At 38.9% G+C, this 13,608-nt stretch overlaps 2 protein-coding genes across 3 annotated transcripts in view; both read right to left on the reverse strand.

Moving 5' to 3' along the window:
- Nucleotides 1-595: 595 nt before the first annotated feature.
- On the reverse strand, nt 596-1,583 carry LOC129238528 (apyrase-like). Its single transcript, XM_054873582.1, has 4 exons — nt 1,425-1,583; nt 1,246-1,342; nt 785-1,142; nt 596-711 (listed from the first exon to the last, which is right to left on the reverse strand). Exons 1-4 carry the CDS (start codon nt 1,539-1,541, stop codon nt 618-620), a joined length of 666 nt encoding a protein of 221 aa, XP_054729557.1. The 5' UTR covers nt 1,542-1,583; the 3' UTR covers nt 596-617.
- A 7,164-nt stretch (nt 1,584-8,747) lies between these two features.
- The window catches only part of LOC129238527 (apyrase), a 33,733-nt gene continuing 28,872 nt past the window's right edge, over nt 8,748-13,608 (reverse strand). The window contains exons 6-9 of one of the 2 annotated variants that reach the window (XM_054873580.1): nt 9,667-9,824; nt 9,484-9,580; nt 9,030-9,387; nt 8,748-8,954 (exon numbers count right to left, since the gene is read on the reverse strand). In XM_054873580.1, coding sequence (XP_054729555.1) covers nt 8,861-8,954; nt 9,030-9,387; nt 9,484-9,580; nt 9,667-9,824 — 707 coding nt within the window. In that variant the 3' untranslated portion in view covers nt 8,748-8,860. The remainder of the gene's footprint in view (nt 8,955-9,029; nt 9,388-9,483; nt 9,581-9,666; nt 9,825-13,608) is intronic. The other variant, XM_054873581.1, reaches the window with a different exon arrangement.

Consider the following 13,608-nt stretch of genomic DNA (forward strand, 5'->3'; position numbering starts at 1 on the left):
TCTCTCTCTCTAATTTAGGGGTGTTATAGCCCTTCCGATGAGCTACCCACAAAACTAGGCAGTCATATGTCTAAATTGGCAGAACCACTAAGTTGTACATCCAGAGAACCAACACGTGGCTTGAGGCCCCATTTTTACCGAACATAGATTACCAGGAGTGGGTACCATATACTGGCCTTCTTAACTCGATTGTTGATGTGCTGCTGCTAATGAAACTTGGGGTCAAGTATGACAACTAGACACTTGACTTCCGACCAAAGCGTAACCATGGTGGTATTGCCGTGAGTTCGTATACTTATACATTGTGGAACAATAAACCCCAGAATGTGCTAAAATGTTTAAAACGCCTACACATATAGGGTACCTCAGCAGACTTTCCACAATAGATCTCTTCTGGTAGCACTGCGCAGTAGCCTAATACTAATAATAAAATAACAGTTTGATCAGATCTATAATTGCATTTAAAATTCATAAAAAATGCATTCAACTTTATATTTTAATAATTTATAATTTTAATACAATTTTCCAAAATGTACCAGAAAATGAGAGCTCATTTTCAAAAACAAAAAATATTTGCTACTATATCACTCCTTTCGTGTAATCGATTTGCGGATGTTTCATAACACCATTATACGTTTCTCGTTTCCTGTATAAATTGGAGTTATTTGATTTGTATATGACAATAAGGCATCCAAGTCAGTCATCTCTTTCCTGTAAATTTAATAAAAGAAAAATGTATTAAATGGAGGGATTATTTTTTAAATGCTTTCTCAGAGTTACTCACTGCCAGTCAGAGCCATAATCTCTTAACATTGTAAACCCGCCTCCTCCTTCTGCGAGGAAATCTGGGGCCACGATGCGATAAATTTTCGTTGAGTCCAAATCATCGTAGACTGGAATTTCACAATCGGCGCAACGCACTTTAACATCGACCACTCGTTGACCCACTGCATTCGTAAAATTGTAGGTTATTTTTAGACCGGCAACTTGCAGAAATATTGAGGAGCTAGTGACTCCACCTTCCAAATCAATTGGGTTAACACTGAATTCCAAAGCTTCTAAGAGTTTATGGCCTGGTAGATTAAATGCAGCGAGTCTATTCTCAAAGGGCGACATCGTCACTAAGTGAGCGTATGAAATATCTGCAAAATACGTTTCAATTAGTATTTATGTATATGTATATATCATACTATATACTTATATACATATGTATTTGAGAATCCAGTTGGGTATCTCGGTACTTACTTCCTCTGTAAATTGGTACCCGCAAAGCACCTGTATTTACAAGGCCAATTGAAACATTTGTCCAAGGACTCTCCGAGTATGGAGTTAAGCCAGTAAACTAGATTCGTTGAAATACATATGTACAAACACACATATATGTAATCCTTGAAAATTCGTAATTATGATTTAGTGATACTTACAGCGTGTATCATTGCGTCGCAGAAGAAATTACCCAAATTGCACTCGCCGGCGCTGCATGTCGACTTTCTTAATTCAACTCTTGTTTCGCCCTGAATCACAGAACCGAGTACGTCCATCTCTTTTTTAATTGGTTCGATAGCAGCCACAGTTTCAGGGTCTGCAGAGCACACATCAGTTGAACAGAGAAAAAGACTATAATATTCGTATATATTTTTTTGTTTTGGTTAAACCAAATAAATGTTCCTAATATTTAATACATAACCTAATTATTTAAGCAGCCTATGAGAAGATTTATAATTTGTGCAAATGGCGTCGTATATCAAACATATCTGACACTTGTGAACCAGACAGCTGCCGTATGTATAGGCTAAAATACTTTCCAAAAGCAAGGAAAGTTGCACAAGTTATAGCGGTCCCCAAGCCAAACAAGAACGCCCCTGTTGCTAGCTCGTACAGACTAATTAGCTTGCTGCAAATCCTCTCCAAATTGTTTGAGAAAATACTGCTTGACAGAATTGACCCGATCCTTAAACAAAAAGACGCTATCCTCTCACACCAGTTCGGTTTCCAAAAACAACATTCAATTGTGCAACAGATTCACAAAGTAAACAAAATTACAGACGACTTCGATAAGAAGAAATATTACATTGCCGTGTATTTGGACATCGCGAAAGCCTTTGACAGAGTATGGCCTAAATGACTTCTATATAAGCTAAAAAACATTTTACCACTTAACATATTTAATATCCTTAAAAGCTACATAACTGATAGACACTTCTTCATTAAATACGACGATGAGTGATCTGAAATCTTGACGGCGACAGCTGGAGTATACACTTAGTATACACAGCAGATATACCAACGCCAACTACTCGAGGATCAAGGATAGCTATCATACATTTGCAGGCGACACAGTTTTAATGTCAGCTGACAACAATGAAGAAGTAGCAACAAAAACACTGCAAGATACGCTATCAGCTGCAACACAATGGTTTAAAAATGGGGCATTGAGGTCAATAAAAACAAAACACAACATGTAATATACGCGAAGAGAAAGTCTGCAATACATCCAATCCAAATTAACGGAGAAGACATAAATACACACTCAAGTGCAAAATATTTAGGCATCACGATTGACTCAAAACTCACATGGAAAAAACACATACTGAACAAGAGAAATGAGATGAAAAACAAATTCCAACAACTTTACTGGCTACTAGGAAAACAATCAACCCTAAGCTTATGGACCTATATATCGAACAAACAATCAACCCTATGCTTATGGACAGTGGCGTAGATAGCTTTTTGTGATGGGGGGGATATAATTTGACAATATCTTTTTTTTACATTCAATATATTTTTATCGGTTTTCTTTTTCCATAATCATGGGAATCACTTACCATACTCTATATAAACAAACAAAAAATTACGAATAAATTTTTTCACTTGGATGCCCTCAATATGCAAAAAATGCTTGCATCAATTAAAGAAGAAAATCAAGTTTTCGGGATTTTTTCGATAACTCATCTATGACTTCATCAGCTGTGATTGGAATATCATGATGAATAGCTAGAGCAGTCAATCCGTTCAAGCGATCAGATTCCACCTGTCGATCCACCTAATTCACCCTGATGTTGAAGAAGAGATGAGAATCTCATCTCTGCATTTTCTTCATTTTCGCTATTTTTAGCAAAGGGTGTTCTTGCCACTAAAAATCTTTTCACCATAAGATGATAAACAAATAACAATGCAAACGTGATTATGGAATAGGTTATAAATCCGCAATATTGACTCTATGTTCGATTATCGAACTTCAATACGTCCTTATCGATGACAGCGCCATTTAATCCCTTTCAATTGGTAAGCCCGTTTAGGCGCGGGAATTCTATTGTGTTCAAATTCAAAACTATAATATTATAAAAAGATTTTTTCTTTCTCATTTTAAAGTGGTTTAAATGATGTCATACTGAAAAAAGGTTGAAGGCATTTCGAGAAATGGACGCATATACCTACATGTATAAGTACAATTTTTCAAAAATTTTAGTTTCAATTTCTCAGGGGGGGGATTGCTCCCCCCCCCCCCCCCCCCCCCCCCCTATCTACGCCACTGCTTATGGACCATAGCCGAATGGGTTGGTGCGTGACTACCATTCGGAATTCACAGAGAGAACGTCGGTTCGAATCTCGGTGAAACACCAAAATTAAGAAAAACATTTTTCTAATAGCGGTAGCCCCTCGGCAGGCAATGGCAAACCTCCGAGTGTATTTCTGCCATGAAAAAGCTCCTCATAAAAATATCTGCCGTTCGGAGTCTGCTTGAAACTGTAAGTCCCTCCATTTGTGGAACAACATCAAGACGCACACCACAAATAGGAGGAGGAGCACGGCCAAACACCCAAAAGGGGTGTACGCGCCAATTATATATATATATATATAACACCAAGTACTTATTGTTAATATTAACAGATCGTAATTTATAATAGAAATAAAAAAAATTAAAAAAAAAGTATTCAAAGAAACAAGTAAAAGCGCGTAAAGGTCGAAATAAAAATTTCCATCACTCAAAATCCCTTTTTTCATTTTATTTATTTTAAAAGTTATTCAGTAAAGATATTGGATGATTAAACTTGCGCCACCTTGTACATATAAGGGACTTCACAAGACATCACAACCACCAAGGGAGAGAAAATCAGATACCCTCATATATCAGGCATATCATAAAGATGTATGCACTATGATTTCCATAATTCAGCAAAATGTTTAAGACCAAAGAGTTTGTAATTTTATTATATTTTTCACCGTTTATCACTTTTACCAAATTTGAGTAATTTGGTTTCCTTTATCAAAGATATCACGTTTTCGTCTCTTTTAAATTATCGTTATATTGGAGGTGGACGCATTTATTGACCGATTTCACCCATTTTTAATGCGAGAGTGAGTAGGTTCGAATCTCCGTGCATGAAATAGTGATCGCCTCTCGGCAGGCAATGGTAGGCCTCCGTATTTCCATGTATTTCTGATATGAAAAAGCTCCTCATAAAAAAGTCGGCCTAAAGCTTTAGGTCCTTCCTTTTGTAAAACAACATTAAGGCACAGACCACAAATAGGAGGAGAAGTTCAGCCAAGGATATGCTTTTATATTTTGCACCCAATAATGAAAAAACAGTAAAATAATAATGAAAATGGCGTTATTGCTTTTCAAATTATTCTGCTTGGAAATTTCAATTTTCAAAGCACTTTTATGTGGATACCTCCAAAACGAGGCTTCAACTTTTTACACACAGGTTCTCTAGTTGTTGAAAAACATTGAATCCGCATTTTATTTTAGTTTTTTGGGAACAAAGGGAAATCATTAGATGCCAAATCAGAGCTGTAAGGTGGATTACCCATTAATTCGATATTTTGAGTACTCAAAAACTCTCTCGTGTGAGCCTATACGTGAAAGCTCGATTTCTTATTGAAGGTTGATGGCAAAAACGTTTTGTTATGCACCACTCAGAATTGATTGATTTAACTTTTTTAGTGATAAAGTTGCGACGTCACTAGATTTTCCGAAAAAACAGGTGACCATTCACTTTGAGGTGCTTCTTCCGCGAAGAATTTTTATTGGATTAAGCTCATCTTGGAACACCAAACTGTGGACTGCTGTTTTGCTTTCGACTCTTCAGCTATTACGATGTCATTGACGTGCTTTGAAGAACTGCGGCTTAATTTATTTAACATTTCTTTACACCAATCGACGAGAGTCCCCGTTTGGACAATTGTCAAATTATGCAATAAAATTTTCGAATTAATTAATGCCATTCCGCGAGTTTGTCATATACATGCTGACAGGGTCCGGCACTAGAAGTGTAACCAACTTAGTTAACTAAATGACAGTCCAGAGTAGCATCGCGAAACGTCATGGCTGTGGTCATCAAAAGACAGCAACGTCTCGTGAAATGGTTCAAAAAGTCAATCAAATAACGAACTGACCGTAGCATCCGCCGCATACTGAAAAATGATCTCAAAGTCAAGACTTACAAGATCCAAAAGCCGTATGATCTCGCACCAAAGCAGCAACAGGCCATACTTGACAGAGCGAAGGAGTTGTTACACTTGGCCGGAAGCGGTCAATTTCCGATCATTGTATTTTCTGACGAGAAATTTTTCAAATTGAGCAATTCGACAGGTAATGGTTTGGGCCGCTGTAACCGCAGATGAGCGCTCTCCAACCGTTTTCATCGAGCCTGGCGTCAAGGTAAATGCCAAATATTATCGGGAAAGTATTCTGGAGGTTGCATTGAAGACGTGGGCAAACAAACATTTCTGTGGCCGACTAGGACGTTTCAATAGGACTCGGCACCGTCTCACAAAGCTCGACTGAACCAAGAATGGCTGAAAAACAACGTTCCGAACTTCATAACGTCCACGCCAAGACTTTCAAATTTACCAGACGCGCATCCGATGGATTATTTGCGCTATTTTTTGCGCTGTTTTGGAGAGCAAAGTCCGAATTAAAAGATTCACCAGTCTCGAGGCGCTGAAAAAAGCCATTGTCCGCAAGTGGGCCAAATACCGGCAAATCACATTCGGGCAGCTGGCGATTCGGTTCTGAACCATCTCTAGGTCATAGTCAAGGCAAAAGGTGGTCATATCGAGCAAAAGTAAATTGTTTCTGAATTTTGTATTATTTTCACACATTTTTTACTTTGAATTAAATACAAGTAATTTTCCAAACTAAATTTATGGCCTTTTTGGTTCGTTACACTTCGAGCGCCGGACCCTGTAATACATGAACTTCTCAACAAACTGAACAATCTATAAGTAGATTTGCACTCTCAAGGTTATGCTACAGACCTGGTAGTATACATGGCTGACTTGAGGAAACAATTTCTGACCGCCTAAAACAAGCCTTTAGCATAATAAGCAAATGGGACGCCGACAAAGGGCCTTCTATTAACCTATCGAAAACTGCGCTATTGCCGCTCACTAGGTACCGTTCAAATGTTCTGTTCTAAATTAATCAACTCTTCAACTCTCCACGGAAACGAACTATCTTGGCATCAATCTTTATAAAACGCTCACTTGGTAAGAAAGTTACTGCAAAAACCATAAGAGCATTATTTGCCTGCACAAGGCTTTTTGGAACTTGAATCATACTCTTCAGGAACTTCCAAGTTCTTATTATTGAACGATAATTGGCGCGTACACCCTTTTTGGGTGTTTGGCCGAGCTCCTCCTCCTATTTGTGGTGTGCGTGTTGATGTTGTTCCACAAATGGAGGGACCTACAGTTTCAAGCTGACTCCGAACGGCAGATATTTTTATGAGGAGCTTTTTCATGGCAGAAATACACTCGGAGGTTTGCCATTGCCTGCCGAGGGCGACCGCTACTAGAAAAATGTTCTTATTAATTTCGTTTTCACCGAGATTCGAACCAACGTTCTCTCTGTAAATTCCGAATGGTAATCACGCACCAACCCATTCGGCTACGGCGGCCGCCAATTATTTGAACGTATGGCCTGGAGAAATAATTGTATCAACTGGTAAACGTGGCTCCCAGATACAGTTGACTGATGACTCGAAATTAGAAGATCGCGGAACAGGAGCGGGCATCAATGCGCCTAAGTTACAAAATTCGATTCCAATAGGTTTTTACCCAGAAATCTTCCAGGCAGAGAAGCATGCCATCGAGATATACATAAATCTCCGTAGAATGAATGAATGAGAGAATGTCTAGCTAGAAAAATGAGAGGAACCCACATTTACTTACTTCCTGAAAGTCAGCTCTTCTATCAAGAGTAATCACCGCAAAAATGGTAAGCGACTGCCTGAACCTTCTTAACACGTTAGGAGAAATTCAATACACTCTTATTAGGTTGTGTTCCTGTGGTATGAGAGAAATGAATTGGCTGATCATTTAGCTAAAAAAGGGGCAAAAAAGCCTCTCATTGACTTTGTGGACTTGCAAAAAGCCACATTAACGAATTTCTCAGAAAGTAGGAGGAGAAGAAATTCGTTGAATACTGACGAAATTCTAGTGGTCAGCAAAAAGCGAAATAATTCCTAACGGCGGACGGAGGAATTTCTGATAAGCTAATTTCGCTTAGTAGAGTAGACTTAAGACTTGTAGCTGATTACTTTACAGGTCACTATAGCCTGAGATATCGTCTTCTTCTTTTTTATTGGCACGATAACCGCTTACGCTATTTTGGCCGAGTTTCACAAAGCGCGCTAGTCATTTCTTTCTAGAGCTAACCGGCACCTGATATCTCCAACGCAGAAGAGACCTTCCGCTTCCTATGCTATCACCAGGTGGTACCGCATCGAATATTTTTCGAGCCGAAGCGTTTCTATCCATTCGGACATGACTTAGCCAACGAAACCGCTGGATGTTTATACGCTGCACTATGTCGCCGTCTAGCCTAAGATATCACTGAAACAAAATTGGTCTCTCTATGACCATCACAACATATTCTTTATGAACACTCTGCACTAGGCACAAAAAAGCTTCACCTTGGCTCAGTATGGCCGTGCATTCATATGAGTTGTGGAACAATAATTCCCAGAATGTGCTGAATTTTTTAAAATCCTTAAAATATAGGCTTTCCTCAGCAGGCACAAAGTTGTAGTTGTTGTAGCAGGTTACTGAACCCTGTCAGTGAGATATAGTAACCTGTCGGCTCTGTCCAACTCATCTAAAACGTGCTGCTTCGACGCCTTAGCCCCAAAGGAAAAGGGTTGTTAAGTGAGTAGGATTGATTGAGCATGGAAATAGATGGTTAATGTCCTGCGGTGTGCCTTCACATGCTGGACAAATGTATACGAGTATTGCGTAAGTCGGGGTCGATTCTCGGATCTCGCGAGACTGCTCAGGCTCTTCGTCTGCAATGGTGGTTAGACTCTGATAATGGCATTCAGGGGTCGGGATATTAGGAAGATGGGAAGGGTCTCCCAATGAATGTCGTTTAGTGTATGTCTATATATGTATGTACTGCCCGGTCTAGTAGTTGCAATTGTATTTTGTCTAGATCTCGTTAGTGCAGTTAAAGAGATGTCTCCTGACGTGCCTGGCAGGTGGCTCACGCTCAAGCAAATATCTGTAGGGGTTATACCAACGGTAGGGAGGCAGGAAGACATCAGGACGCATCCCATGGCTGTCCTGATAGCAGTATTTTGACAAGTTTGTAGTTTATCCACTGCGCACTATAGATCTATTTCACTTGCAGTACGTGTTAGCCTAAAAATAATAGTCAGACTTCGCTGTTATTTACACATACATATATTTAACTTTTTACATTATTAATAAAGCATTCAACTTTATATTTTAATAACTTATAATTTTAATACAATTTTCCAAAATGTACCAGAAAATGAGAGCTCGTGATAGAGCCATTTAAAAAAAACGATTTGCTAATATATCACTCCTTTCGTGTAATTGATTTGCGGATGTTTCATAATACCGTTATACGTTTCTCCTTTCCTGTATAAATTGGAGTTATTTGATTTGTATATGACAATAAGGCATCCAAGTCGGTCATCTCTTTTCTATAAATATAATTAAAAAAAAATTGATTTATATTGGACGTTTTCTTTTGTAAATGCTCTCTCAGAGTTACTCACTGCCAGTCAGAGCCATAATCTCTTAACATTGTGAACCCGTCTCCTCCTTCTGCAAGGAAATCTGGGGCCACGATGCGATAAATTTTCGTTGAGTCCAAATCATCGTAGAGTGGAATTTCACAATCGGCGCAACGCACTTTGACATCGACCACTCGTTGACCCACTGCATTCGTAAAATTGTAGGTTATTTTTAGACCGGCTACTTGCAGAAATATTGAGGAGCTAGTGACTCCACCTTCCAAATTAATTGGGTTAACACTGAATTCCAAAGCTTCTAAGAGTTTATGGCCTGGTAGATTAAATGCAGCGAGTCTATTCTCAAAGGGCGACATCGTCACTAAGTGAGCGTATGAAATATCTGCAAAATACGTTTCAATTAGTATCTATGTATGTATGTACTATATACTTATATACATATGTATTTATGAGTCCAGTTAGGTATCTCGGTACTTACTTCCTCTGTAAATTGGGACCCGCAAAGCACCTGTATTTACAAGGCCAATTGAAACATTTGTCCAAGGACTCTCCGAGTATGGGGTTAGGCCAGTAAACTAGATTCGTTGAAATACATATGTACAAACATACATATATGTATGTAGTCCTTGAACATTTGTAATTATGATTTAGTGATACTTACAGCGTGTATCATTGCGTCGCAGAAGAAATTACCCAAATTGCACTCGCCGGCGCTGCATGTCGACTTTCTTAATTCAACTCTTGTTTCGCCCTGAATCACAGAACCGACTACGTCCATCTCTATTTTAATTGGTTCGATAGCAGCCACAGTTTCAGGGTCTGCAGAGCACACATCAGTTGAACAGAGAAAAAGACTATAATATTCATATATATTATATTTTTTTGTTTTGGTTAAACCAAATAAATGTTCCTAATATTTAATACATAACCTAATTATTTAAGCAGCCTATGGAAAGATTTATAATTTGTGCAAATGGCGTCGTATATATATCTGACATATCTGTCACTTGTGAACTAGACAGCTGCAGTATACGAAGAGACAAGCTATGGAGCGCGTAAAGACGAAAATAAAAATTTCCATCACTCAAGAACATATTTTTACTTAGTAAAAAGATTATTCAAAAACAAAATAGCCTGATTAAATTTGTGCCACCTTGTATAATAATACATATAAAAAAATATACATATATAACATATATCCATGTTCACAAGACATCACAACCACCAGAGGAGAGAAAATTAGATACCTTCATATATCAGGCATATTATAAAGATGTACTATGATTTCCATAATTCAGCAAAATGTTTAAGACCTAAGAGTTTGTAATTTCATTACAAAGACTTTTGCAATAACAGGTGTTACAGGATTGCATTATCGAGAGATGATTAACGATTTTATGGCCGGAATTGGATGGTATTGATCTGGATAATGTTTATTTTCAACAAGACGGTGCTACGTGCCACACAAGCAACGACACCATTGATCTTTTACAGGAAAAGTTTCCGGACCGTGTTATCTCTCGAAGAGGTAATGACAATTGGTCACCAAGATCTTGTGCTTTAACACCTTGTGACTTTTTTCTTTGGGGCCAGAAGGTCTATGCCAACAGCCCAGGGTCGATTCAAGACCTAAAAGATGGAGTTTGTGAGGCTATCGAGGACATAGGGCAGCCACTTTGCAATTCGGTTGTGGAAAATTTTATGAAAAGGATATTGTCCTGTAAGCGTGGTCGTGGGAGTTAATTGCCTGATGTTATTCTGCACTATCAACGGCATACCTTCCTCTTTATAATGAAATAAATATCCGATCATTTATATTAAAAAATAGCATTTTTCTTTGAATATCAAAATAACACCTCTTATTAAAACCCCTTTATTTCCCCCCGTTTATCGCTTTTACCAAATTTGAGTAACTTGGTTTCCTTTATCAGACATATCACGTTTTCGTCTTTTTATTAAATGATCGTTATATTAGAGGTGAGCGCATTTATTGACCCATTTCATCAATTTTCAATGTTAATTTAAGTGTAAACCCGAGCAAAACTGAACTGATGCTTTTAACTAAGAGAACCAAGATACCAAACTTTAATCCCCCAAAATTTAAACGGCGTTAGTCTTATGCTAACCTAACAGGCAAAATACTTCCATAGGTGTTATCTTAGATCCCAAACTCAGCTGGAGATCCAACGTAGAGTACAGGTTAAAGAAAGCGAATATAGCACTTCACACGTGTAAGAGAATGTTGGGTAAAAACTAGTCTTACAGTATAGAGAAGAACTATAATTGCTTAGTCATTGCTTGAAATTACTGTGATATTGGTTCCCGGTCATAGGAACATACGGAGTAATGACATAGAGGATGAGCTAGCAAGAAAAGGTCCGACACTAGACTTAACAGAAGCTTTGGCAGTCGCCACCCCACTCAACACAATAAAAGCATCCATTGCCTCACGCTATCATGCTTTAGCCGAAAGAAGGTGGAAACAATTAACTGCATGTATTACAACAATAAACACATGGCCGTCGTACAAAATCTAAAGGACGAATTACCTGTTAGGATGCTCTCGACCAAACACTTCACGCATCACTGCAACCCTTACAGGTCATTAAAAGGTAGGGGATCATGCAGCCAGACTCAACCTTCCTTTCAATCCCATCTGCAGAAGCTGTCAAGCGGAATGGGTGAAGAAAAGTCTTTTCCACTACTTACTATGTGAGTGTTCAGGGCTTGCTAGGGCACGACTTCGCTCTTTCGGTAAGCCTTTCTTACAGGAAATTAAAGCGATCTTAGACATCGAGACAAAGAATTTGCTGTTATACTTGGACCTCACAAAATGGAGCTGACTTACAAGCGAAAAAAAAAAACAAAAAACAAGACATCATCACACGAGAACAGTGGTAGTAAAATGGTGCTGGTCGGTAATTAGGATTATTTCAGTAGAAATACTCAAGCACTTCAAAACTACAACATTGAGCAAAGTCTAATACGCGTACGCAGTTTGTGGCCAAATTAACTTCTTTCGTTATTCTGAGAATTTTGTTATGTATATGTCTATATAAAGCGGACTCGGTAGTCTAGCCTAAGTGCACTAGCCTACTACCCCAGAGGTAGTGGGTTTGAATCCCACGTAAAGTACGGTCCTCACAATTTTCCCAATTCGCCTACTAAAAAAATTCCTCCAATTCCATTCCTCAACCCCAAAAACGTATCCTTTCCATCCTTACTCCCGCACAATAGTCAGCGCATTATTTGCATTGTGGTTATTAAAACAAGCAAAAAAACAAAGAAAAACACAGTTACACATTGCATCAGTGGCGCCAGCAAGAGGAAGCCGGTGACCGTGGTAATAGCGCAGACACACCAAAGTTAAGCGAAGTCCTCAACCATCAGTGCGATCTTTCTGCAACAAAAATGTGAGACACAAATGGCGTTCCAAGCAGTAAGAAGGCGTTGTTCCTAAGCACCGACACGTGGGCGTTCCCACTATTTAGGACCGGTAGCGGCAGGCTAATCACCTACCCTGTCAGAAATCAAAACAGATTAACGAAACCAACGCTAGACTGAGTCTTGTCGAGGCCCTGTGCACCCGAGAGGGTAAACAAGGAAAAAAATATATATATATAATGGTCTATGAATAAGTTCGTGCGGTTTTTTTTCGAAATTTGAATTTCGGATCATTCCCATGGCTTTTAAACGTTTGGAAATGGTTGATTGATCAACTCCCAAAGTTTTTGCAACCTCTTCTTGCGTTTGAGCCGGATCTTGATCGAGCAATTCCTCCAATTCGGTATCCATGAACTTTGGCGGCGCACCCTCGCGTTCTTCGTCTTCCAAGCCAAAATCACCACTTTTAAAGCGTGCAAACCACTTCTGGCACGTTCGCTCAGCTAGAGCATGCTCACCATAAACTTCCACCAAGATACGATGACTTTCGGCTGCTTTTTTCTTCATATTAAAGAATTCCCCGCAAAAACCCATTATTTGGCACGAAATTCGACATTTTCAAGTGTGGTAAAAATATTGTTGTTTACGCTTCAAATAAAAAACTTATACTGACGTTTGTGCCTTACGACAGTAGCTCTCCAATGAATGTTTGGAAATGTGGATCGATGGAATAATAATCAAGTTACGCCATCTGTTGTAAAACCGCACGAACTTATCCATAGACCTATATGTCTATATTGAGCGGCCGCCATAGCCGAATGGCTTAGTGCGTGACTACCATTCGAGAGTGCGTAGGTTCGAAACTCCGTGCATGAAATAAGTGATCACCTCTCGGCAGGCAATGGCCTCCGAGTGTATTTCTGCTATGAAAAAGCTCCTCATAAAAAACCATTTACCGTTTGGAGTCGGCCTAAAGCTGTAGGTCCCTCCTTTTGGGGAACAACATTAAGGCACAGACCACAAATAGGAGGATAAGCTCAGCCAAGGGTATGCTTTTATATTTTGCACCCAATAATGAAAACACAGTAAAATAATAATGGAAATGGTGATATTGTTTTTCAAAATATTCTGCTTGGAAGCCTATACATTTCTACATCCACTTGAAAAAATTTTCAAAGCACTTTTAAGTGGATACCTCCAAAATGAGCTGTTTAAGGCT

Source organism: Anastrepha obliqua, chromosome 2, assembly GCF_027943255.1.
Source record: "Anastrepha obliqua isolate idAnaObli1 chromosome 2, idAnaObli1_1.0, whole genome shotgun sequence".
Lineage (NCBI taxonomy): Eukaryota > Metazoa > Arthropoda > Insecta > Diptera > Tephritidae > Anastrepha > Anastrepha obliqua.

Coding starts and splice junctions, on each gene's coding strand:
- LOC129238528 (XM_054873582.1), bottom strand. CDS start 1,541: ATGGACGTACTCGGTTCTGTGATTCAGGGCGAAACAAGAGTTGAATTA. Junction 1,143..1,245: donor GGTACCAATTTACAGAGGAA/GTAAGTACCGAG, acceptor CGTATTTTGCAG/ATATTTCATACGCTCACTTA. Junction 712..784: donor GATTATGGCTCTGACTGGCA/GTGAGTAACTCT, acceptor TTAAATTTACAG/GAAAGAGATGACTGACTTGG.